The following is a 26,721-nucleotide window of genomic DNA, read 5'->3' as shown; positions in this document are numbered from 1 at the left end:
GTGTGGAAAATGAAGGTCCTTGGTTCAATGTCAGTGTAGCATTATATGTCTGTCGTTAAACATCATAATTCATTTTTTCAAGCTTTATATTATTAAGTAAGCTAAAAATTTCAGGAAAGCTCTTCATGATGAACAAATTGTTACTGATTACACATAATGTTTGACTTCTTAATATACTTTATTTATTCATTTTTTTTTTTAAATTACAATATATGTTTTAGCAGTGGTTATATTAAGTGCTACATATATATGTAAGTGACTTCAGTCACCAGTGGCTTCTGCAATGTAAACAACTACTTGAACTGTTACATAAACAATAAGCTGTTACACAGGTGTTTGGTAGGTTTTTCATTGATTTTACTGTTACATAAACAATAAGCTGTTACACAGGTGTTTGGTAGGTTTTTCATTGATGTTGTATTCTCCTCGAAGGAAATATATCATTAATGGCTTCATGTGTATCAACAGTGAAATTTCTATGTTTGCACAGGTATGAATTGTTTTTATATTGTTTCTTTGATTTTAATCATTCCTAAAATTAAAATTACAACACAGAGCAACATGTTTTGTAGGCATTTCTTTGATTATCAATATTTGCAGTATATTACAAATTTCAGAGATAAAAACAGCAGTATATATACAGTTTTTGTTTTTCAAAAGTACAGATTTATATAAAGTATACCAGCTAAATTTATAATGAAGGGGCTTTTGTCCGGGGGGAGGGGGGGGGGGGGGGGGGGGGCTAATGTCCGGGGGGGCTTTCGTCCGGAGGGGCTTTTGTCCTAGGGGCTAATGTCCGGGGGGGGGGGGGCTAATGTCCTGGGGGGCTTTTGTCCTACACTCGTGTATATGTAGCAATTAAAAAACAACAGAAAAATAAATATCATTTTTTTTTATGAAGGGGCTTTTGTCCACTTTTTGATTAGTGTGAAGGGGCTTTTGTCCTAGGGGCTAATGTAAAAATAACAGTTTTGACCGTCATAGATTGAGACGTTCAAAAAGTTTCCGGACAGATAATATTTTTACTATTACAAAGTTGAAATGATTTTTTTAAGTGTGTCTTATTTAAATATCACAAACACCGACCATAGGATCTTTCTCCTTATACTTATTTTCTATGCATATATTTCCTGGTTTTGATTTTCCTGGAAAGTGTTTATGTTCCTTAACCCATTACTTGATAAAGGGACATATAATTAAGATACATATGTATGTCCCCTGCTTGATAATACCGCTGATAAAAATAGCGTTTGATACCTCCTGAAATTGGCTAGACAATTATGTGTGAATTTGCTTGTGTACTCATCACCGTTTGTCAACATGTCACCCGATCACAGCTACGTAAGTTGGGAATTTTTATCACAGGTAAGTTACAAGGTTCCTTTGAACTGCAGCCAGAGAACTTTAGATCTACAGTCCTACCTGTACTGGTATTACCATATAACGCCGATATAATAGTGTCGTGTTAATTCATATATCGCACCTTTCAATCCTATTACGTCACCACATCATCAGCCCATGGCGGTTTAGGCAATGACCTCCAGACCAAGGACGAATGCAATGATCGACAGGTGTCAATCAAAACCAATACGTCGTTATTTACCTGTATACTGTAAATCTACACAGTAGGAATGGCGAACTCAATTACCAATGGGCGGAGTCGTGTAGGCGATAAAACAGTAACTAATTAACTAAAACCGATAAAACATTGGCTACGGTCAGTGAAACGAAACCTACAAATGGGCGAAGTCTTGTAGGCGGTAAATTAGTAATTAAGTATATACTAATGAGGAGATGACTGGATACTCGGAGAAAATATACAATGTAAGAGGCTGCTAAATAGCAAATATCATAATGCCTGAGTAGATAAATGTAGCATGATAATATATATAAGTATACTGTATGTAGCACAGAGTGTGATCTCTAACGAATCTCTCGTATATCATCTATAGCTCAGCTGCTGCAACTTGTTAGATCAATCTAATTAAAATCTAGATGGTCATTTTCCCTACATTACATGAACATCTAACAACATACCATAAGGGATCACGTTCTGATGACCTTTGAGATGTGTGTATTTCACCAGAGACATATATCTGTATATATATATATGTCTCTGATTTCACTTTCAGGGCGAATTGTCAGTTTTTCGATGTCATCGAAGCAAAAAAAAAATCGTCACAGCATGCATCTGAAGCAAACCATTTCGGCACAGCATGGATATACATGTAGCTTTAAGCTTTCTTAGACGAAATTACTTGGAACAAATTGACAGATCATGCAAGCTTTGCAGTCTAGTCAAGCTAATTCGTCTACATAAAATTCCTTCCAATATTCTGGAAGTAGTCATTTGATTGGCTAATCCAAAAGGTCACTCTGACGTGACCCCTGGTCGCTGATGTAACGAGGTGAAAATGACCCTCTAGATTTCAATTAGATTGCTTGTTAGATCTATCTGTACGATCGTTGCCTTCCCTTAATTTATTCAAAAACTCTATAAACTCAAATGTACAACCATCTCCGCCGATCTACTACAGAAAGAAAGTTAAACATTTTACTTATTAGATTGAGGCATAATTGTAGCAGAGACCTATAGTATATAGGTCTCTGATTGTAGTGTTCTCAAATATTATCTATATCGAGTAAATCTTATTGATGATCCGTTTTGCACCTGTGGAAATTCTTGCGAAAATGCCTTTCACGTTTTCTTTGATTTTGAATATGCTTCAAAGTTTAAATGCCTTAGGTTTGGTTCTTCTATTGTTTGGTAATTCAGATCTTTCTGTCAACCTAAACTCTCTTGTGTTCCAACACGTGCAAAAAACTACATCAAATCCAGCAATAGATTTTGATATGCATTCTTGTACAATTTCTTGCAAACCTAGGTCATTGTTAATATTCTAAATATCTACTTTATGTTTATGCCTATCTCAATTTGTTCATGTGATGTATTTGTATGATGGGAGAGGGCGTCCCTAAGTTGAAAAAACTTGTGCCTAATCCTTTGTCTCAATCTAATTGGCAATAAAATATGTTTAAAACTAAACAAAAAAAGCCAAGGAAGCGTCATAAATACAATTCATTTTAATGCTTCCACCAGTGATCGAACCAGATACAATTATAGTCTTTTGATAAGGTTGATACATAGTTTTATTAACCCGAGAAAATACACAACTTCGTCAAACAGAAAGTGGACCAAGTGCGAACGCCATAGCGACTTTCGTTTCAGGGAAATCACTAAAAAAGAGTGATTAAAACAGGAAAGGTTCGTTCGGTAAGCTCTCCCCTCTCAAATACTCAAATGTTTCATTACTGAAAGAAATCGGAGGAGGCTGATATAAAAAAAAAATGTTACGTTATAATCCGTCTTTGCAATAAATAAACTGTCTATTTAAACTGTGGAAAATGATCCCATGATCGAGACCATACCTACGGAAGCCGAATAGGACCAATGAAAAAAATAAACTTAGTTGGTATCATTAAAAAATAAATAAAAAATCTCGTATATACGAGTTTATTTCTCGTAATAACGAGATTCAACGAGAAAGAAACTCGTATATACGAGATTTTTTATTTATTTTTTAATGATACCAACTAAGTTTTTTTTTTTCATTGGTCCTATTCGGCTTCCGTACATACCCCCCTACCTTCGCAAATGTAAATCTTCGGAATTAAAAAAAAATTAAAAGTGAAAATAATGTACTTCTACACAAAATTCCAGGCTCCGCCCTAAAGCACAGTTACATGTAAATTTCCATTCCTATTCCGTCTTTTCACAGCGGATTTAACGTATCCTTTTTCTGTTCTCTGTCATATTAAAAACTCCCCAACTTTAAGAACTTCTCTGTGAATACAAAGAAATCTTGATATACCATCTGTTTATTGTTTTCTCAATTCCTTCGAGAGCTTCTGAGTCCCGCGACCTGTTTTGTTTGTCCCTAACATATCAAATCCTGGCATTTCAGAAGAAACATTTTATGATTTTGCCGACTCAGAACGCAGGATTTTGCGCCATTTCTTCAGAGCTTCTGGGACTCATCACCATAATTCTGTATTTTTTCTCTCTCTCGACTGAAGTGAGGTGTGTACCATCTCGTGCGCGGTGGAGTCATCAACCAGACTCCTGCCATGTCATATATTCTGCATGTATATATTTTAAATTAACATTTTAGATGAAAGTGCCTGTGGTACCAAAGGAAGGCATTAAATTTACGCAAATGCACTACTCGATTTTGGTGCTATGAAAACGATCTATTGAGTCCCAGACAATTCGGTTTTGTGTCCGGCAGCTCAACGCAGCTCCAACTACTAACGGTTCCTGATTAATGGACAAAAGTTATCAACAACCGTGGATAGCTCGGTGTTATAAACCTGTATATGGATTGTATGAAGGCATTCGATAAAATGCCTAATCAGCGTCTTCTAAAAGTTTTTTTGGATATGGAATCAGCAAAAAAATAATTGAATGGATTAATGATTTCTCGAGTAACATATGTCATCGAGTAAAAGTAAATGGCGAGACGACAAAGACCTATCCCGTGATCAGTGGCATCCTCGAAGGAAGTGTACTTGGTCCTATCCTATTTGTTATTTATATAAATGATCTTCCAGAAATGGCCCACATCTCCATCCTCACTTTTCGCCGATGACACACAATTATACAGACCGATAACGAACAGCGAAGATGTTAATATATATTTCGACTGCCTGTCTCACAGGGATTTGACACGCATTCAGACGATTTACAGGATCGGGATAGAATCACATCATTTGTTGATGATTATGTATTGATTTTTATTGTAAATTGACATTTTTAAAGCATCATGAACTAGTTTTGCATTATACAAAATCGGTTATGTAGACAGGTTTAGGCCTATATCACGTAAATCTAACAGAACTGTCCCATTCATTTCTTTCAAATTAAGCCTATGATAATCTCAAATGTATGTTATATCTCACTCACAGTTATTCCTGCAAAAGCCGATTCATTTTTTCTCCCCCACTTCGGCCTAATGACAGGTTAAGTCTACAGAAGAGGGCAGAAGAGGGCAACCTGTCCACTCTTATAGTTTTTTTTTCATACTCGACGATTGATGTTAATCTGGTCAAATTCATAGAAAGTGAAACAGATTAAATTAGTTTCATTGAATCCAACTTGAGTAGAAATTGAACTTTGACCTCACGTGTTACAATACCACCAGTCAAGTAATTGTCATAGATAAGAGTCACGTTGTTCCATCTGTTGTCAATGAAGTGTGTACTTCATATCTAAAAGTATTGTCACCAGGGAACATACTGTCAATAAAATCAGTTTATATCAAAAGTTCTACATAATGTATTGTACATGTTTCAGCTAGGCAATTCAAAATTCGCCTGGCTAAACCGCATACATTTGTACTTATAACCTTCTATTTAAGGCACAGGGAGATGACATGTTCTGATGACCCAAAATGAAATATGACCTCAGGACCCTTTCCCAAAATCACTTCACCCCTATGTTTTAAGGACCCATAGCTGCCTTAGACTAAAGGTTTTATATAATCATGTCACCATGTTATATCATCATGTCACCATATTATACCATCATGTCGCTATGTTATATCATCATGTCACCATGTTATGTCATCATGTCACCATGTTATATCATCATGTCACCATGTTATATCATCATGTCACCATGTTATACCATAATCATGTCACCATGTTATATCATCATGTCACCATGTTATATCATCATGTCAGCATGTTATATCATCATGTCACCATGTTATATCATCATGTCAGCGTGTTATATCATGTCATCATGTTATATCATCATGTCACCATGTTATATCATAATGTCACCATGTTATATCATCATGTCACCATGTTATATCATCATGTCACCATGTTATATCATCATGTCACCATGTTATATCATCATGTCACCATGTTATATCATTATGTCACCATGTTATACCATCATGTCACCATGTTATATCATCATGTCACCATATTATACCATCATGCCACCATGTTATAGCAGCATGTCACCATGTTATATCATCATGTCACCATGTTATATCATCATGTCACCATGTTATATCATCATGTCGCCATGTTATATCATCATGTCACCATGTTATATCATTATGTCACCATGTTATATCATCATGTCACCATGTTATAGCAGCATGTCAGCATGTTATATCATCATGTCACCATATTATACCATCATGCCACCATGTTATAGCATCATGTCACCATGTTATATCATCATGTCACCATGTTATATCATCATGTCAGCATGTTATATCATCATGTCGTCATGTTATATCATCATGTCACCATGTTATATCATTATGTCACCATGTTATATCATCATGTCAGCATGTTATATCATCATGTCAGCATGTTATATCATCATGTCGTCATGTTATATCATCATGTCACCATGTTATATCATTATGTCACCATGTTATATCATCATGTCACCATGTTAAAGCATCATGTCACAACATTATTGTATCATGTCACCATATAATTGTATCGTTTCGATATTGTATTATGATTGTGTCGCCAAGTTATTTATAATTTAATAAGACGGTTTTTTATAAGTTTGGACTTTACATTAAAGTTAAGCGTAAACATGATCCCGATCAACATCGGCTTAAAAGAATATTAGTAACAGTAAATAAAACGAGTGTATAGAATTTGCGAGCAAGTGTAAAATATGGAGCTCAGATCCACTAAGATGGTGTTTGAGTGTTCTCCAAATTCAAATACTTAATATCCATATATTTCTGTCCATTCACAGAATGTTACAACGGTGCGCGGTATGCGGGGTGACATAACACATTCAGGATACGCATGCTCCATGGAAAACCTGTCCCTACTCAGGATGTTCCTACATTTATGCCAAGAAATAGGTCATGTCACTTGACATCCCATATCCGTAGAATCCGCCGGGTGCTTCAGACACCAACAAGGGCAGATAATCGTCTTCAGATACAATGCCCCCGTCTCTGGAGAAGGCACCCGGGAAGGAAATGGAGCTTCCTGTGGCAGATCCATTATATGACTTTGATATTCCGTCACCGGAACCAGTCATTCTTGAGGAGCCCCTTTTCGGTTCCCCAATCCCAGCTTCCGAGACAGAGGTGGATAAGTCTAAAGAGTCTGAAGACAGGGTAGCTGCGACGCCTGTGTTAGCTAAATCAGCTTTTGAAAATCAACAAACAGCAAAGGTCCCGGAAGAAGGGAAAGACTCAGCAGTGCCGGGGGTTCAGAGCAGAGCCGAGAGGTTGTTAAGCATGGGACTTATGCCTCTGTCCGACGGCCATGAGAGACTAGAGTCAGGTGGAGGACGGGGCAGTAAGCTTTGGACATGTTCGTCGTCCATCAACCGGATGGCAAGCGTATTCAGGAGATGCCGAGCTCCTATCATGGGAGGTAGCTTCTGCAGCTTTTCTTGGCCAACCTTCCTCAAGATCACGGACGCAGAAGTTGGAGGTGTTTAACTTTATGGACCTGCCTGGTACCAGCACCGCCAGGATAGAAGGAGTAATCACTCCAATCCATGAGTATGGTAATTTACCAAGCCATCCGGGAGATCGGAAGAAGTGGAAGGGACCCGACTGGAATGCTCCATCATTCTGAGACCACCAGGAGGGATACAACCGTGGATGTGTGGCTATAGCTGTGCGAGAACGTTCCGCTGTGATAATTGTTTTGGTATGGTGTTAAATTTGATACTTTTATTGGGATAGGGGTAGAATCTAATTGTTTTAGTGGTAGGATTAGTCCTCGAATTATATTAGTATACCGGAAGTTGGTGTAATATCCTTGTAAAAGCAAACTTATAGCATTATTATGCAATTAATTTAAATGAATGTCCATCATCCTTATCATAAGAGTAAGAAACATATTATAATGTCCATCCTTATTATAAAGTCTAACTGTATAGCAATTACATCATGTAATTTTGTGAGGAAATTGCAAGAGAGATGTCTGTGGTATTGTGTAAACTCTACTGTATACTTAGTATTAGTTAAGCTTATTTAAGTTTATAAATATAACTTAGTTTTTAAGCATTGTTGACCATTTTAATTTGCTTGTTCCACTTAGTTTTAAGAATAAATGTCGAGGTCGCCAATGTTTTCAAATTGGGGGGGGGGGGGGGGCAATGTAACGAAGTCGGTCAATTTAACATTTGTAAGATTGCATTTATTGTCAATATAAATGCAAGCTGGTTGACAGATATAAATAGAATGGCGCCCGTTACAATATGCCTATAACACCAAGTGGGTCATGTGACATTAAAAAAGGAGGGATTTTTTTTTGTGTTGTTTAGTGTTTTTCAAAGTTGACGATAACGGTAAGACAATGTAAATATAAGTATTGAACAGTGGTTTTAATGTTGTTATAGTCGATATGGCAGCAAGATGTATGGTGGGCAAATGGCATGGGAACCCGTTAGGGTTTCCATGCTACATTTGCCCATCATACATCTTGCTGCCATGTCGACTATAACAACATTAAAACCACTGTTCATTGTTTAAATTTTAAACTCTGCCTTTCTTAAATAAATACGTTCTTTATTTTCATCCATTTCATTGTATGTTCTTTTGAAAGACCAGCATTTTAAATCAACTTTCTTACTGTGATTGAATTGCAAATAATCTGACAAACAGTACAAAACCTTGCCGTGACGATGATCAACACAGCGCCAAAATGACGTCAGAGTAACGCAATTGTTCTCAATCATTATCCACGCTGCGCTCGATTCATTCGAAGCGCATAGCGAAGCATTTCCATGATGTTGATAAAAATGACGTAACAATCACGTGATGTGATCTTGACTGCATCTATACGCTCATAAATGCAGCCCAGATAAACACTGAGACGATTGGAAAGAGTTGTACCAAATGCAAATAACTGTTTTTTAAATGATCAACACTACTAATATATAGATACTAGTATATCGTAACTAGACAATAGTATTAGGATTTTATATATGTAGCTACATATGTCAGTTCGTCTATAATTGTTTCTTATCAGTGAGTTAGTGTAATTAATTACCTATATTTAATGGATTAGATAGATTAACATATCATTAGGTCTATCGACCATTTATATCTTACTGATTTTATGTTGATATATTTTTCCCCAGTTATGTTACATTTGTATCGAAGCATTTTGTTTTGTTCACGTTCAGACTTGTTGATTGTAAACATGTTTAAAAATGTCCACAGATTACTGAATCCAGCATAATTTGAAATAACCTACCAGCTCCATCCGATACCACATTCATAGTTAAAGTTTAACAATAGGTAACATCAAAAATTAAAATACGAAACAAAACTAAACAAACCAATTAAAACAACAATGGAAATGACGTCTGTTGTTTTTTGCCAAAGTAATTTCACTATCAGCTAAAAAGGTCAATGATTTCCCCTGACCTACCTATGAGGTGAAATAAGCAGCTGTCATATTTCGGTTGTATAAGCTTATCATGACACCTGTACGAAACACGAGACCGGAACCTTTATATATAACACGGTTTTGTAATCGACTTCCACTTTACAAGTCACCTGTCCAACACACTGCAAAAATGGTTCCACTTATCCTCGCCGTCATAGTTTCCATGGCAACAGCAGCCCCGGCTGCAGATGGTCAAGGTATGTAACAAAGGTCATGACAGCATAACTTAAAAATCGTCACCAAAATAAACGGAGTAAAAAAATATAATAAAGCCTTTGATCTGATTATCATATAAATTTTAAAAGAACGAATATTTGACGACGACCATCTATTAGAAATCGTCCGTCCGACATTTATGGATACACAACATGGCGATATGGCGACTTGTTTTTTTATTTGATGTTTTATGTCGATGACACGAATGCTGTGAAATGGTGTAAGCATTCCCCAGATCCTCAGAATCGCCGCCCTTGAAAGGAAATATCTGTTGATAGGGCGTTAACCGGCACAATGACTAAAATCAAAATCCTCAGAATCAATACTACGTACAATTTGTATTTCCACCAATCATACAATAAATGAAATATATCGGCACTCAATGTACAGGATCACCATTTCAGGCCAAAAGAATTATACTTAACTTCCGGTTTGGGCGTTTATTGTTTTTCGTAAATCACAAAATGAAAAAGACAACCCCGGCAACTTGTGCAGATCTCCTGTCAGATCATTCAACTGTAGTTTGGTATTTTGTTTGGCTCCACAGATGGTTGTGTATTTGATGGCAGCGTCTACCAGAAGGGTGAAGTGATTGTAGAAAAGGGATGTCTAGCCGAAATGACCTGTTTGGGTAAAAACGTGTACGGTGACCTACACATGCTGAGGGTAAGTAATTTGTGAACTGAATTCTTATAGATACATGTACATTGTTTGATAACCTTAACGTCGTCCATGTTAAATATGTTCATACGAATACAATACTCATTTATACGGCCAATATTACTTTTTGTGAATGTGAATGTCAGTTTTAGCCGGATATTATATTTTTGTATTGATATCAATTTAGTGGCATTCACAATACCTCTCCTGCTTGGACAAACTTTACATTTTGGGGGACAAACTCCATCTTCGGGTACCCCCTGTATATACCACTTATATTGATGAAGTTATTCTATGGTGGCGGATAAGGGTAATATTTTGCACACCCCCCCCCCCCCCCCCCCCCCCCCCTTATAATGGCGCCATTTTCGGTGCGAAAAAGACAGTTTTATTAAAGAAAAACGTCGCCATTTGCCATAAAAAAGTGAAAAGAGTCGTATATGTAACTCTAAAAAAACAATATAGCATTTACTAATTAGCGATAACGAACGATGTTTTCCGGAAAAAAAAAACACAATTAAAGAAAGTAGAAAGGCGCGACTTAACTTTTAAAAAAATCGCGCCTAAAAAGCAAGTCACAGCAACAAAGCGAAGAAGTAAAAATGGTCTATACTAGCCACCAAACTATATATATACTGTAGGCCTTTTATTACTATAATGATACGGGCGTCAATGATTGGGTGTTGGCGCAAACTAAACATAAGTTTTTACGGTAGATGAAAAATTGCTCGATGATACGTGTTTTTTCGAAGGAAGGGATCTCCATTAAATCGTCTACTACATGTCAGCCCATTTTTTTTCCCAACAATCGCATTGTCAATCAGTCCTGTTGTATGACCCCACTGTGACCCCACTGTGACCCCACTTTGACTCCACTGTGACCCCACTGTGACCCCACTTTGACTCCACTGTGACTCCACTGTCTGTCACCACGACTGTTGTATGACTCCACTGTGACCCCACTGTGACTCCACTGTCTGTCACCACGACTGTTGTATGACCCCACTGTGACTTCACTGTGACCCCACTGTGCCCCCACTGTCTATCACCACGACTGTTGTATGACTCCACTGTGACCCCACTGTGACCCCACTTTGACTCCACTGTGACCCCACTTTGACTCCACTGTGACCCACTGTCCGTCACCTCGACTGTTGTATGACTCCACAGTGACCCCACTGTAACTCCACTGTGACTCCATTGTGACCCCACTGTCCGTCACTTCGACTGTTGTGACCCCACTTTGACTCCACTGTGACTCCAATTTGACTCCACTGTGACCCCACTGTCCGTCATCAAGACGGTGTCCCCACTGTGACCTCTCCGTCCTTCACCTTGACTGTTGTGTGACCTCACAGTGACCCCACTGTTTCTCAATAAGAACATTGTACCATACATCCCTATCGGTAAGCCTAATATCTGCGATAATTAAGCTCATAAACAGTCCACAAACTGCACACTTGTCAGAATACATCAAATTCCAATATTTCGTTGAAGTGAGCTGTCGAGGAATTCTTCCTAGTCGTATTGATTTGCTGTCAGAAAAGATGGAGATAATTTGGCGTTGAACAAATGCAAACCTTTCAGAATTGTTTTTGGTTTGGTTTTTGAAAAAGAACGTCGCAAAGATATGGATAATATACGTGTAAGCAAATGTTTCGATAAAATGTTCCTTAAATTAATAATGTATTCAACTGAATTCCGTTATCACTGTTTGATAATTTTTCTAACACAGAAGCAGACGTGATATGACAGGGATTAACAATATTGTCTTTAATTTCTGTAGCGGTGTCTGCCCCACCGAGAAGAGAGCCGTAGACGGACAAAGTAAGTAAAGCTGAGACAGGGTGAACTTTGATATGGTATTTCAATTATCCCTCTATAAAGTATATACATATTTTAATGAATTTACACTCTAAAATCTGATAGAATTTCAGTGAAAAGGCGCTGTTAAGGATAATGACATTTTAATAAATCCACTTTTTAATGTCTAATGACATTTTAGTACGGCCGCACTATGATATATGATGACGTTTCAACGGGCCGGGTTGAATATTCTATGACATTTCATTACGACAGCACTATAAAGTATGATAACATTAAAATGATACCGCACTCTAAATCATGATAATATTTCAGTAAGACAGCGCTATAATATCTGCTGACGTTTCAGTGAGACTGTGCTAAGTTGCCAGATAACGTTTCATTACGACCGCACTATAACGCATAATGACATTTCAGTGAGACTGTGCTATAATGTCTGATGACATTTCACTAAGACGGCACTGTTAAGTATGGTGGTATTTCAGTGACGTCTCACTCTTATCTGTGATATAATTTCAGTGAAACTACGCTATAATCTCTAATGACATTTCGATGAAAACAGGCTTTAAAAAATGATGACCTAAATTTTGTGATGCACGTGTGACACATGTGTCGTTTGAATTACAGGTGGATGCCTCTTTGATGGACATGTGTATGCACCTGGTCAAGACATTATCATCCAGAAATGTTTGGCGAAAATCCCGTGTCTCGGTAGAAATAACCTCGGAGTACAGGTTTCATTGTAGTAAGTACAGCTATATACTGGACATGGTTTACGTTTAGTGTTGGACTTGAAACTTTATGGATTTATTCTAACATCCCTACAAGGTTGTTTTCTACATCATATGCATTTAGTTTTTATTACGTGTATTACTTAAACGTTGATTTTGTTTTATTATTTAGATAAATTAAGTTTGTGATTGGGATTGACAAGGTTTGTAGAAGATGGATTTAATTAAATGAGGAGTGTTTGTAAACCAAACTGTCATGGTAAGCTAATGACGTCACATAGTGTCCTTTACATATTTTTGGATATATATGACACTCTTTGTGTTTGTACAGCGGTGACTGCAGCAGTCTAGACCAGCAAAAGCGATCGGTTGATGGCCAGAGTAAGTAAACAGTTGTCTATCCCAAGACAGGGAAATACAACTCGTACCACACTCATATCACTCGGGAATACCAACTCGTACCACACGCATATCACTCGGGAATACCAACTCGTACCACACTCACATCAATCGGGGGAATACCAACTCGTACCACACTCATATCACTCGGGAATACCAACTCGTACCACACTCATATCAATCGGGGAATACCAACTCGTACCACACTCATATCACTCGGGGAATACCAACTCGTACCACACTCATATCACTTGGGGAATACCAACTCGTACCACAAACTATCACTCATATTTTTAGACATAAAATACACGATTTCAAATACACAAAATTAAATTTGTAAGCGATCGAAAGATTCAGTAAATGGCGTCCATATCAAAATCGACAATCCCGTCAAACAGGTTAATTTTAATAATAACATTTGTTTGATATATGATAACCATCATACAAAACGGGCGTATGATATAGTGCATATAATATTGTGTTTAATGTCATCGTCCACGTTTTAATCTTTATATGCGTACATTTCAATAATATTCAATTTCCCTTTGTTTGAAACTTAAGTAAAAAACTTCCTCGTTACGGTATCTATAACAATAGAAATGGCAGAAGATTACATTGGAAATAAAAAATATGCATAATTGATAGCATTTTCATTATTTTGGATAACACTTTTTCAATCGGTTTATGCTGTGTATATGTGGATATTTATATTCAGATAATGATAAAAGTGAAATAAATTTTTACTTGTACTTGTGGATATGACGGTCATTTATAACACAGGGACTTGACTTGAATCATCTACCCCACGATCCGTATAATATATGTGTATAATAAGTTCTATAAAATTCGTACCAAGTCCCTGTGTTATAAAATTTAATTGGTCATCGTTTGCAAAGGTACAGATCATACTTTAATTAATTTAATTTTGGTTGTCACGTGAACATTAATATTCACAGTCTCTGTGTCTAGTAGCATCCTTATGTAGTTGACATTTAACTTAACTTTTCTGATTCCATGTGTGACTCTAGGTGGCTGTCTGTTTGACGGAAGCGTTTACGGACCAGGACAAGTTATCACGGAGCCGGGCGTCCATCTTCAGTGCCTAGGACACAATCTTTACTCATCTACATTATAATATACGTAGGTCATACCACGTCTTTGATACTTGTTAAAAGATATTGGGGTGGGGATCTCAATGTAGTAGTTCGTGGCTACCTCACACCCCCGATATTCATTTTCTGTATATAACACCGGGTGTATCGATTTTACCGAATGCTAATCTAGCCCCCAAAACGTCTGAAAACTTGCTATACACACTAGGGGAAGTCGAAATACATGTAGACTGTAACTAATTCTCATGTCCCTGTGGCCACATGCTATCCAGAAAGATTCGGACAAGGCGTCTGGCCGCAGAAAAAGCACAAACGCAACCAAAATAGGCAGGACAGTCTCTCCCTTCTTGAGAAAATGGAACCGGCCAAATGAGAAAATGGAACCGGCCAAAATAGGCAGGACTGCCTCCCCTTCATGAGAAAATGGAACCGACTCAAATAGGGGCCAGATTCTGTAATATCACCTACATAGAGAAATTCTGTATATTAATATTCGCCGCTGTTTTCACTGCAATCGTTGCACATAATTTACGTATAATATTTTGTTTTGTAGGTAATTTTCGCAGCCTCTCACTCTCAACACCACTGTATATGGAATCATCACCTCATTCTTCTGATATTGTTAGGTTTTATACAAAATTAAATATTTTAATACGATACAAATTGTGTTATTATCATTTAAGTGTTCACAGTGAAATGTGTTCGCTTAGCCAGAATGATTTATGATTTAAACATAGGATTATGCACAAGTTCAAACAACTTATCTTCTCTCAATAAACATTTACATTAGTGATACAAGTTCAAGATGCATGTTTCTACAATAATACAATGTGTTAAAAAAAACTATCAAAATCTGCCCGGGATTTATAAACGTTTGCACAAAACCTAAAAACAATTGAATTCAGGCCCATCGTAATAATACACGGGTTCCCAAACAAAAAATAGTTGAATTCAATTGTTAAACAGTTAACATTTTTGATAAGAGCATTCTTTCACTGACAGAAACACGACATTGTACAAAGTAGTGAAAGACTTCTTACAAGGGTTACAAGTACATGCTGCATTTTGAGACATTCTAACTATGAAGTGTGTAAGAATGGTAAGAGAGTCTAAATCGAGGAATCATGTAGCTGTTATTGTTTCCCAAAGCATAGCGATTGTTTTCATCAATTATAAGTGTCAGTAGACGATTTAGGAAGTTATGAGCTAATTTGTTCATAATGCAACTTATGTAGAAGTTGAAGTTATCTACAGCTACGAGGGCAGATTGATAAGTTGTGAGCCTCATATTGAAGGAGGTACTTAAGGATGTTCTTTTTTTTAAGTCTTTTGACTATATAGGGCCCAAGGACCGGTCTCATTTGGTTAGTTTGTATCAGCGAGGTAGCACTCTAAAATAAACAAGACAAACGGCTTTTGCAAACTGGACAAAATCGGTTAGGGTTAGGGTGAAAGAGTCTGTCATTGCCATACATGGCCGCCATTCACGATTGTAGTTTTAAATTGATTGAGCATCCGCGCCTTATTCACCTGATCTCGCTCCATCAGACTTGAAAACTGAAAATAGCTACATGTATTTCAGGCACCCTAACCCTAACATGCAGCGGATGAATTTCTGAACAGCTAAGAAAAGGAGTTCTATAAAAGTGGCATTGAGACACTTAAACATCGTTGGCAAAAGTGTATAGATACTGAAGGGGATTATTTATAAAAATAATACAATATGTTCGGCAAAATTTAAATCCTTCAATATGAGGCTCACAACATATCAAACAGCCCTCGTAGAAAGATGCTCTAAGCCCGTTTCATATTATAAATCACCAAATGCTGGCATATTAGTTTAGTTTAAATCAATCTTATTGCAGATAAAAGCAAATGGATTGGACAAAAGTTGTGCAACTTACTTACGTCCTTTCCGTAAGAAGGGAATATATACAAAATTCGTCACGCAACAGATTATTTTAACTTATATTGTATTTTAACGAAGAAGGGAATAAAGATATAAAGGAGCAGAACAGATAAAGAACACCAACGAAAACAGATTGTGGAGTTTTGTAAGATGAAAAACATGTTTGTAGTTTATGTGGTCTTGTCGACGTAGGTAGACTGATTTTCTAACACACAAGTCCTTCTGTTTTATAAATGCTGGCATATGATTGAAAGCTCGTAAAAATAAGAGCAGATTCTCGATTTTTGCATCCAGCTCATCTAACTGATGGAAGTTTGACCAGACCAACGGACAAATTGGACAGAATGATCGGGTCTTAGGCTATCCGACAATCTGTGGGAGGTGTGGGGATCAGAGGACTCTCGGAGTAGTATATTCCGTCTTGTACATTTTCATTGAATTTGAATTCCTCGAACTTGTCTTGAAAACTTCAGTCCAGAGAAAAGTTATCATTCCTTTGTATATTCATGTATCGAGTTTTCTGATTGTTTGATTCAGAGACCTATAAAACTATCTTTATAGTATTAACAAGAACTCTCCACATGCATCAACAAATACCACTTCGTGGGATGTCACAGTGGTAACATACTTGCCTTTCACCTAGGCGGCCGGGGTTCGATTCCCCGATCGGACGTGATAATGTATGGGTCACCTGCCAGACCACGTGGGTTTTCTCCGTTTGCCCCGGAGATTACCCCGGTTTCTCCGTTTTCCTCGGTTTCCTCCCACAGTTAAGTTCTTTATTACTTTGAAACTCATCACGCGCTTCTATCCGAGCCAACAAGATTGACTGAACTTATTTTCGCAATTGTTGATCAAGGTCTGGGTGTATCGCCCCGAGACCCTTAACGCCTTAGTCATTCTATAATTTGATATGTGTATTTGTTTCAATACGCATAAACTGCTGGGAAATTAAAGCCAACTTTTTTTAAATATTTTATTCCAAACCGCATCAACCTATTATGTGCTTCTAAACAAAAACATGTAATATGCCATTTACATATCTAATTATCCATTCTAAATATTATGTATAATTTGATCATACATTGTAGTTTGGTTTTTAATTTATTTTCTCGAATACCTGTGTAGTCTAGCCCGCAGGGACTTGAGAATTTGTTACAGTCTACGTATATTTGGACCTTCCCTAGTGTATGCAGCACATTTTGAGACGTTTTGGGAAGCTAGATTTAAATTCGGTAAAAATGACGAATATACGTAGACTGTGAATAATTCTCAAGTCCATGTGGTCTAGCCCATTTGCTTGTCATTGGTTTTCCGGACTTGGGATGTTCTGCCGGTCTGTAATTAGAATCTATATACCTACTTCCGGTGTTTTCAACTTTTGCGCTGGATACTGTCAATCACCACATTTACAATTAAATGGTTGTTTTACCATGGCATCAAGGGGACGACGCGGAAGGCCACAGTTGAACCCGGGATTTGGAAAACCCGACACGAAAAACGGAACTACTATCCACCCTACAATCCTTAAACAAGCAAGGAAAAGTGGACAGTTGAATCTGTCCGGTCGGAGCTTTACTGCAGGTGAACTTTCTAAATATACCAATGAGTAATGAATGAGAGCGTGTCCATCCTATAGCGAAAACTCGGGAAAGAAAATTGATTTCCTTAAGCTAGCAGTCATATATGTTTTAGCACAGGTCTCTGACGTTGTATCGTGATCAGTGAATCGTTATTAAAACAAACATTAAAAAGAAATGTAAGTTTGGGTTGTTTAATTATTTGTTTAATAATTTGTACAAAAATATATACCACCTGACGAAAAAAAAGGAAAAATAAGGTCGAACAGGATTTAGCGCGAAACGACCAGTCACCCCTAAATACCACAGTTTAATCAGATTTGTCAATGCCCAAGTAGGCCAACATCAGCCTGAGTTCACATTTTGCATGCTGCTTTTGAAGCTGAAAAGTCCAAATATAATCACAGCTCCTATTTGATAACATTACATACTAAATTTCAATCAACAATTGTCTGGAAGACAACAGGATTTACATTCTTTTTAGGAGAGTAACAACTCTAAAATTCTAAATGAAAGTCATTCTGACTGTAGGTGACAACAATTCCAAGGGATATTTTGTTTGAAACAAATCCTATCTCAACTGGTCAGATTGGTGACCCACAAATATATACACTCTCCACTTTTACTCTACTTTTTCCTTCACCCAATCTTTGTAATTGAAGACAATCACAACACAGGTTCGGCTATAGAGTAGCTGTCATCAGAAAAACTGATGACAGCTACCCTATAGCCAAATCATGCCAACAATGCTCTCCAATAAATTGGATGAATCTCCATGTTGGGCTCCCTGTTTTTAAGCACACAAAGGAGTAAAAGGTTCAAATGGATTAGCTTGGCCCATTTTGAAGTTTAAAAGGTTTAAAAGAGTTTATTTCAAATGTCCCATTGTGGAGTAAAAGCTGACCATTGGTCTGGGTAATAGTCAATATAGCTGGTGAATCTAACATCATGATATGGCTGATGTTAGGAAGTCGGATAAAAAAAATGTGGGTTGACAACACTTCAAATAATTCACCGGAACCAATTGATCTGAGATTTGAATGGGAAACTGCCATATGGGCATTAATTTGGTAAAATGAAATGTTACGTTGGTTCAATATAATTTTCTATTTTTGGATAAACTTTTAAAGTATCCCCAGCAGTGGATTTATGAAGAATTATTATTATGCTGTTTGCCCCCTTAGTCCCTGATGCGGTATGGAACCTCTACACAGATGTACCAGAGGAAAGTAAAGATGTGTCTCTAGACAATTCAGAGGACAGATGGTGGGACTCGGCTGAGTTGACAAAACTAATTCTAGCTTCTAATTGGCTCACTTCACTTTCTGAAAACCTGGGTAACTTTGGAGCTCTGACTGTTCTAGATGTGAGTACTCGTCCTCTTTTCTTACCTACGTCTGATTCATGTTGTCAAATTCAGAACAAACTGATCTTTATATTCTGTTTTCCTGCTGTTAGGCTACTTTAAAGTTTTTTCCATAATAAAAATTTGATGGAAAAATGACGCATCTATTAAGGAAAATTTTGAATGATTGAATGTTAAAATTTTCTCAATTTCAGAAATAAGTAGGAAATCATAAACAATTTTTCTTAGATGAAATGCTGTAATAGTTTGCCATAATTGATATTTTATCTTACAGATATTTATATACCTTGTATGTTGTATATATATAAACAATGTCTACAGATATGAATTTAGTTTCTATGCTTTATTTACCAACACTCCCTACTTGTGTCAGTTTGTGTTTCTTGCAAAGAGGAGAAAAGGGCACTGTCAGGGTAGCTTCCTAGGGTAGGACACTTTACCTAAATTTCTCTGCAACGGGTCTTCCATATGTTGTACGGTGTGGTAGTCACCAACTACGACCCCACCTCAAAATGACCATGGCTGTTCAGGGGGCGAAAAACCCAGCAAAACAAACAAAGAAAACAATGTCCTATTGTAGTTTTGAGTCAGAGTCTAAGGTGTTGCTCTCTGATACACTAGTGATGTTTCTTTTTTTTATCAATTTACAGTTGCATGATAATCGATTAGAGTGCCTCCCAAAGGCACTTGGAGGTTTGAAAAATCTTCAGAAGCTAGATATAAGGTAAGAGGTGGAAGTACTATTTTTAATTGTACATTTTAGAGTAAGGAATTCCTAGCAAGTTTAGATGGGGGATTACTAACAATGTTAACTATTATTGTTATGTATACATCTGTTCAGAGTCATTTATGATATATAGGATATTCTGAAAGTTGTTAATAGTTGAGAGCGAAATCAGGAGAAATCTTAAAATAATACCAATTAGCCTGAGTTTCCTCTGACCCTGACACCATGTCAGGTGTAGGACATGGTGTTAGGGTCAGAGGTAAGAATCATTCTTCAATTACAAAATACATAGACTTCCACCAGAAATTGGTTCACTTGGGATAAATACCATTAAACATTAGATATCATTCTGTAGTTCTGTAACTCTGGTTAAATTCAGTTTTGACAATTAATATAATTTGGTGACGATGAGTAAGTGTACCTAAGATTACAGTGAACTCCTATAGCAGGACCCTCGATACTCCAGGGGCTACGATCACATGGGCTGAAGAGAGAGCATGTAATCGTGACACCTGGATATCGAGGATGCTTTAGCAGTTGTAGAAGAATCAATTTTTACTGAATATTGAAGTGGCGTCTGTTTCATATCTGGCTCTCGGCCAGGAAAACTTAAATGTACATTACACACACAAAAAGAGCCACTTGCTTCCTTAGTTTCATTGAAAATTGTCCAATATTGATTTTTTCTGAAGAATTTTATGTGACTTTTATATACTTATCCTACAAGTTTATTTTCATCAACAAATTATATAGTTTTCTATTTGTACTCACATACATACAAGCTATTAATTTTTTTTTGTGATGTTCAAATATTGACATTTTCAAAAGTTAAAAAGCAAAAAGGATTTATCTTTCATAGTTACTGGTAAAGGAACAGTAATATTTCCTATAGTAATGCTATTTTTGAAGTTTTCTTTTGTGTAGCCTGATGATATTAATTTGAATTGTTCTGTTATGTAGCCGAAACAAGCTGTACGAATTGCCGGAATGTGTCACGGAGGCGGTGGCTTTGAGAACTCTTCTCATCGCTCACAATCAGATAACAAGGATAGACGAACGAATCGGGAACCTCAACAACCTAGAAGATCTGGTAAGGTTAACAGAACTTTTCTAAGTTAATATTTAATAGACTAAATACTGTTAGAAAAATATTTGGCATGTGAAGGGAGGTAACTCTAGATCTAGGTAGATGATTTATTGTAACTGTGGATCAAGGTAAATGCCAGATGATTTATTGACAGGCATGTATATTTGGTCAAATTCATTGGTTCATTGGTGAAAATTGAAATTCAAACATCCCAGCTGGTTCTCTGTTTTTATAAAAAAAATACGAACAAAAAAAGAAATGAAAAACTAAGAACAAGAAAGAATATATATACATGTATGAACCAGTAGAGTATTTTCTAGATGTAATATAGATGTATATTCAGGCGATAAATTATTGATGTAGTAATTGACGACAACCTGTAGTTCACAAGACTTCAAAGCAATCATGTACACCAATTAGAAAAAAATTCTTTTGATTAGTAGGAAATCTTGTTTAATAACCAGTATGTGATAGACACTTTTTGATGGTGTTTTTGAAAACATTTACATTAAAAGTACGGAAACAACTGTTAGCTAAAATGCCTTTAGAGAATAACTGTATATATATGTTAGTGATGGCTGAAGTGGAAAGACATTTTAATCAAAGGTTTGGATACTTTGTTACTGTAAGTGGCATGTTAAAAATTATTCTTTTCAAGGAAGTGTCAAACAACCAGTTACAGTCCCTACCTCGGAGGATAGGCCATTTGTCCCGACTCAGCAAGCTTAATGCGTCTAATAACAAAATACAGAGGATTCCACCAGAAATTGGTTCAATGTTTGGTAAGAAATGTTCGTTATTTACAAAATACAGACTTTCACCAGAAATTGGTTCAGTGTTGGGTAAGAATTATTCTTTATTTACAAAATTCAGACTTTCACCAGAAATTGGTTCAATATTCGGTGTGATCTGCAATTCTGCTATTAGTCTGAAGTGAAATATATTATTATGGAATCATGTGATTAAGACGTTTCTTTATCACATTTTTTAGAATGCATTGTTAAAAAGTCATTTAATTACCTCCAGACACTGTGTTGCTACCATATTTATCCCAGAGTAAGCCCATGCCTGATAATAAGTCCACCCATATTTCATTTCAATCTAAGGAAAATGCTAATCTCAGACTCCGTGTCAAAGTTTATGTTGGTTTTCTGGGCTTATTACGGGATATAGTCGGTAACTATTAAACCCATAAACTGTGATGTCACTTCCTGCAGGACTGCGGTACTTTGACCTGACACACAATCAGCTGGGGGAGCTACCAGATGAAATGGGACAGCTACTTTACCTAGAACAGCTGTATGTACGACACAACCACCTGGCTGACATACCCTTACTCAGTCAGTGCAGTAAGCTGAAGGTAATCTACCGTTAATCCTGGAGGTAATCTACCGTTAATCCTGAAGGCAATCTTCCTTTAATCCTGAAGGTAATCTATCGTTAATCCTGAAGGTAATCTATCGTTAATCCTGAAGGTAATCTACCGTTAATCCTGGAGGTAATCTACCGTTAATCCTGAAGGTAATCTATCGTTAATCCTGAAGGTAATCTACCATTAATCCTGAAGGTAATCTACCATTAATCCTGAAGGTAATCTATCGTTAATCCTAAAGGTAATCTACCGTTAATCCTGAATGTAATCTACCGTTAATCCTGAATGTAATCTACCGCTGATCCTCTGAAGTTCTACTTCAATATTTTTGCAGACGAAGCATTATTATTTCAGTATATCTGTTCATAGACCTATTAAATTTGTATTTATGATTCTGTCTGTAAATACTACATGTTGTCCTGATTACGATTATTGATTTAATCTCCATACGAATATAGAGGATATTCTTTGTTTTTTGATGAATAACAGTTGTATTTTGTGTAGTGGATTGGAAACTTTATATTTTTCAGGAGTCTAAAGGGAGATAAATCTTTCGTTTTTACATTGCCAAAAAAAGGTAGTTCTGTCAAGGGCGATATTTTCACTGCCATAAATTTTGCTCTATATCGCTTAGTTTTGAACCATAATTTTTTTTATGTTTCACTGCCAAAAATGCAATAAATATTTCTAGTTCTGTCTCAGAACAGATACATAACAACTTTGATGTAAGAGGTAGAAATGTTCATTCGAGATTCTGAATACATAACATTTTCACAATAACTATCAAAGCATGATACTAAGAATCAAGAACTGTTAAAATGTATATAATATTAGAAGATGGTTATTGTTATAAATTAGAGACTGAGTCCCTGAATTTTTTAAATTCACAAAAAAAAAAAAAAAATCCACTACGACTACTGTATTTTACCACAAATAAGCCCCCTCCCACAAATAAGCCCCCCCCCCCCCCCCCCCCACCCCACCCACCACCACTTTGCCAAATAATCTTTGAACAGGGGAAATGTCCACAACTAAGCCCCCTCCCCCCTAAAAACAATCTTTGAAAAAAATTGTTTTATTTAAACAAGAGAGGAAGCATTTGAGAAGAAAAATAAGAATAAAAAAAAAGAAGTTTTTGTTGTGTTGAGTGTTGTTCTTTCAACTCTGTTGGGTACATCATAAAAATATATTAATTCAGACACAAAGAAACTTATCTTTAAATGCATATATTTTCCTCTCTCTTTAGGAACTACATCTGGGGAACAACCGTATCCAACAGATTACAACGGACCACCTGGAGTGTCTCAAGTCTGTTACAGTGTTGGATCTCCGTGACAACCAACTGGCTGTCCTTCCGGACTCCATCACCCTTCTAGAGGGACTGGAGAGGCTCGATCTGACCAATAACGACCTTCCTGGGTATGTAAACAATATAAATCTCATCAACGTCAGCATTTCGTGTTAGCTCACCTAGGCCTGTCGAGGAGCACGTGAGCTTATATACCATGATGTGCATCTGTCATCTATTTTCCCATTAACTCTTTCCGTACTCATGATGACTACATACGTCACAAAAAAGTGCTCCTGTTTCCTTCATGACAATTACACTTATCACAGTAAACATGCTTTTGTTCCTTTGTGACGACTCAAATCTCAGAAAACAACTTGTAAGACATTGATACTACTTGCTGGTTCAGCATAGTCATACGTAGGAATTGACACGGAAAATAGGTTTTTAAGAATTGATAAGTATTTTAAGCATTTTATTGATGAATTATTTTACGTACCAGAAGCATATTCATTTGGAAAGATTGTCTAATTCAAAGAATTCAGCAGTTCATGCCAAGTTGTTTACATAAAATGATGGCTTCAAATTTATTTTTGTTTTTTGTGTGATTGTTGACGAGTAAAACACAATAAAGCTATTAAAACGATAAAATATATGTAATTGAGTAACGTTTATCATCAAGATAAATTAGAAATACGTTAAATGCTTACACAACAACAAAAATGATGTTTTGACTGCATGATTACTTACACACATGTGACACATTTGCCGATCAACAGGTGTATTTCTGTGATTCTGCCTGGTGATTTCGCCGTATTTCCAAGGAAATATTCGGTAAAAGAGTTTCTACTTGTTTCATACAATAAACTTCATTTGATATTAAGCATCGCACAGCAACCAAAGATTGTTTTATCGACGTTTGATGTGATAGCCATATGCTCCAATACACAAAGGACCTACCCAGCATTTATTTCTGGTAGCGACTGCAAAATTGAATGAGTACGTAAAGAGTTAAGTAATTAAATAATCAAAAGACTTCTTAATGGTCATGGCATTCGGCTGGTAGCATGCTGGATTGATGGGCTACTTGTACCAAGTTTGTTCAAATGAAAAACCTTGAACTATTTTCAAGGTCATCAGGGTGAAAATATTTAAACAACTTTTCTCAATAGCCAAGAGGCTTAGTGTCCTGATATTAGGCCATTAACATGCTTGGATAAGGGAATACCAAGTTTGATTCAATGAACAACCTTGATCTACTTTTAAGGTCACAAAGGTCGAATATGTTAAAATATTTAATGATTCCTTCTGACTAATCGAGAGTCCAAGGGTCATTATATTGGGCCAGTAGCATGCTTGGATGAAGGACAACCAAGTTCAAACAACCTGGATCTTTCAGGGCTACAGCTGCGGTCAAATGTTTTAAAATTTTCAAATGTCTTCTCAATAACCATGAGGCCCAGGATCATGTTATACTTGATCTAATCTCATAGTGGAATAAAGTGATATTCAGCTTAGCATCCACATTTATAATCTAGATCAACTTCAAAGTTACAGAAGTAGCAGGTGAGCTATACAGGCCCAATGTGACTTTTGTTATGTAAAGAAAGAATCTAATCAATATCAATATTTCTGGGTTTATAAAGCCATAACATATCATCATGTGGATCAATGTTTACCGGTATGTCTTATTTTTGGTTAAATTAATTTTACGTGTATTAGAAGAAATATGTTATCAGTCTAAAAATGTTAGATTTTCAATTTTGTTTAAATTGAGATTGATTTTAAATTGTGAATCATTTTGCAGGCTTCCTTTTACCTTGGGATTAATTGTTTCATTGAAATCCATTGTCCTGGATGGAAACCCGATGAAGTCAATCAGACGAGATATCATTATGGTAAGGAAAGTGTTCAATTGATAGCACACTCTTTTAGCCAGCTTGATTACGGATTTATTTGTCTATTGATTTATTTGAACTAAAACTTCAATTTAGTATTTCATCTTGATAGATAGTCATTTCAAGGATAGTTCTGAGTTGTAAAAGATCCTTAGCAGTTATTTATAACCTGAAGTGTCATCCTATGACCTTATTTGCTTGGTTTATCACCCCGTGAACAGCCAGGGTCGTTTTGAGACAAGGTCTCCTTGTAGTAGCTGGTGGCTGCCTCACTGAAAAATATGGAAAACAAAAATCAGCTATCCAGAGCAATTTGGGGTAAAGTGTCTCCCCCCAAGGACACAACCAAATCAGCACGGCATGTTCCATGATCTTAGCTTCATTGAGAAACATCAAACCATCCCCGAGTAGGGCAGAAACACACACCTTGATCCTTCACCCGATTTTAGATTGCCTGGTCCTCTACTTGGATATCAGAGTCTAGCTGTTGTCCAATGACCTTAGATTTTGTCAGTTTCCCGTTACCGCCAATTGATGTCTATATTTGGAATACTCTAGAAAAACATTTCACTGAAATTCCATAGCTTAAATGTTTTGATATATTTTTTTTCTTTGGAATGAGGACATCTCCAAGAAAATTTACAGAAGATGTTACACATTATTTTGTAGAGAGGAACAATGGAGCTGAAGAAGTATCTACAGAGTCGTATAGACGAACCTAAACCACCGCCAATCAGCTCCCAGGGGCTGGAGTCGACGGAGGGACAGTCAGGAATTGTTGGGGGTTCAGGTGAAGGGGTCAGTGCCCACGACATGCACACCTCCAAATTACTGGATTACAGGTAAAAAATATGGCTGGTCCACAGGTGATGTGGTTCCTGTCTTTAAGAGATGGGACTTTATTATCTGGTCTCAAAATAAAGATTTCATCTATGATAAGTCTAATATCTATGAAGACATGACCTGGACCACAAACCTGTCTGATACCTATAAATAGATGACTTTGAGCACAAACTTGTTTGATGTCTATAAATACACGACCTTGAGCACAAACCTGTCTGATACCTATAAATACACGACCTTGAGCACA

General features: G+C 36.7%; 2 protein-coding genes across 2 annotated transcripts in view; both read left to right on the top strand.

The window, feature by feature from the left end:
* Positions 1-9,556: 9,556 nt before the first annotated feature.
* On the top strand, positions 9,557-15,058 carry LOC117324825. Its single transcript, XM_033880654.1, has 7 exons — positions 9,557-9,659; positions 10,226-10,343; positions 12,125-12,165; positions 12,790-12,907; positions 13,225-13,274; positions 14,321-14,432; positions 14,958-15,058. Exons 1-6 carry the CDS (start codon positions 9,593-9,595, stop codon positions 14,425-14,427), a joined length of 501 nt encoding a protein of 166 aa, XP_033736545.1. The 5' UTR covers positions 9,557-9,592; the 3' UTR covers positions 14,428-14,432; positions 14,958-15,058.
* A 2,644-nt stretch (positions 15,059-17,702) lies between these two features.
* Positions 17,703-26,721, top strand: part of LOC117326349 (leucine-rich repeat-containing protein 40-like) — a 16,607-nt gene continuing 7,588 nt past the window's right edge. The window contains exons 1-9 of the mRNA XM_033883058.1: positions 17,703-17,897; positions 19,078-19,259; positions 19,910-19,983; positions 20,947-21,076; positions 21,732-21,855; positions 22,291-22,433; positions 23,692-23,864; positions 25,541-25,631; positions 26,301-26,473. Of these exons, the coding sequence (XP_033738949.1) occupies positions 17,747-17,897; positions 19,078-19,259; positions 19,910-19,983; positions 20,947-21,076; positions 21,732-21,855; positions 22,291-22,433; positions 23,692-23,864; positions 25,541-25,631; positions 26,301-26,473 (1,241 nt within the window). The 5' untranslated portion in view covers positions 17,703-17,746. The remainder of the gene's footprint in view (positions 17,898-19,077; positions 19,260-19,909; positions 19,984-20,946; positions 21,077-21,731; positions 21,856-22,290; positions 22,434-23,691; positions 23,865-25,540; positions 25,632-26,300; positions 26,474-26,721) is intronic.

This window comes from Pecten maximus, chromosome 4 (genome assembly GCF_902652985.1).
Source record: "Pecten maximus chromosome 4, xPecMax1.1, whole genome shotgun sequence".
NCBI lineage: Eukaryota > Metazoa > Mollusca > Bivalvia > Pectinida > Pectinidae > Pecten > Pecten maximus.
Note: the sequence above shows the minus strand (reverse complement) of the source record. Positions and strands in the feature narration are given on the sequence as shown.

Coding starts and splice junctions, on each gene's coding strand:
- LOC117324825 (XM_033880654.1), top strand. CDS start 9,593: ATGGTTCCACTTATCCTCGCCGTCATAGTTTCCATGGCAACAGCAGCC. Junction 12,908..13,224: donor GGAGTACAGGTTTCATTGTA/GTAAGTACAGCT, acceptor GTGTTTGTACAG/CGGTGACTGCAGCAGTCTAG. Junction 13,275..14,320: donor GCGATCGGTTGATGGCCAGA/GTAAGTAAACAG, acceptor GTGTGACTCTAG/GTGGCTGTCTGTTTGACGGA.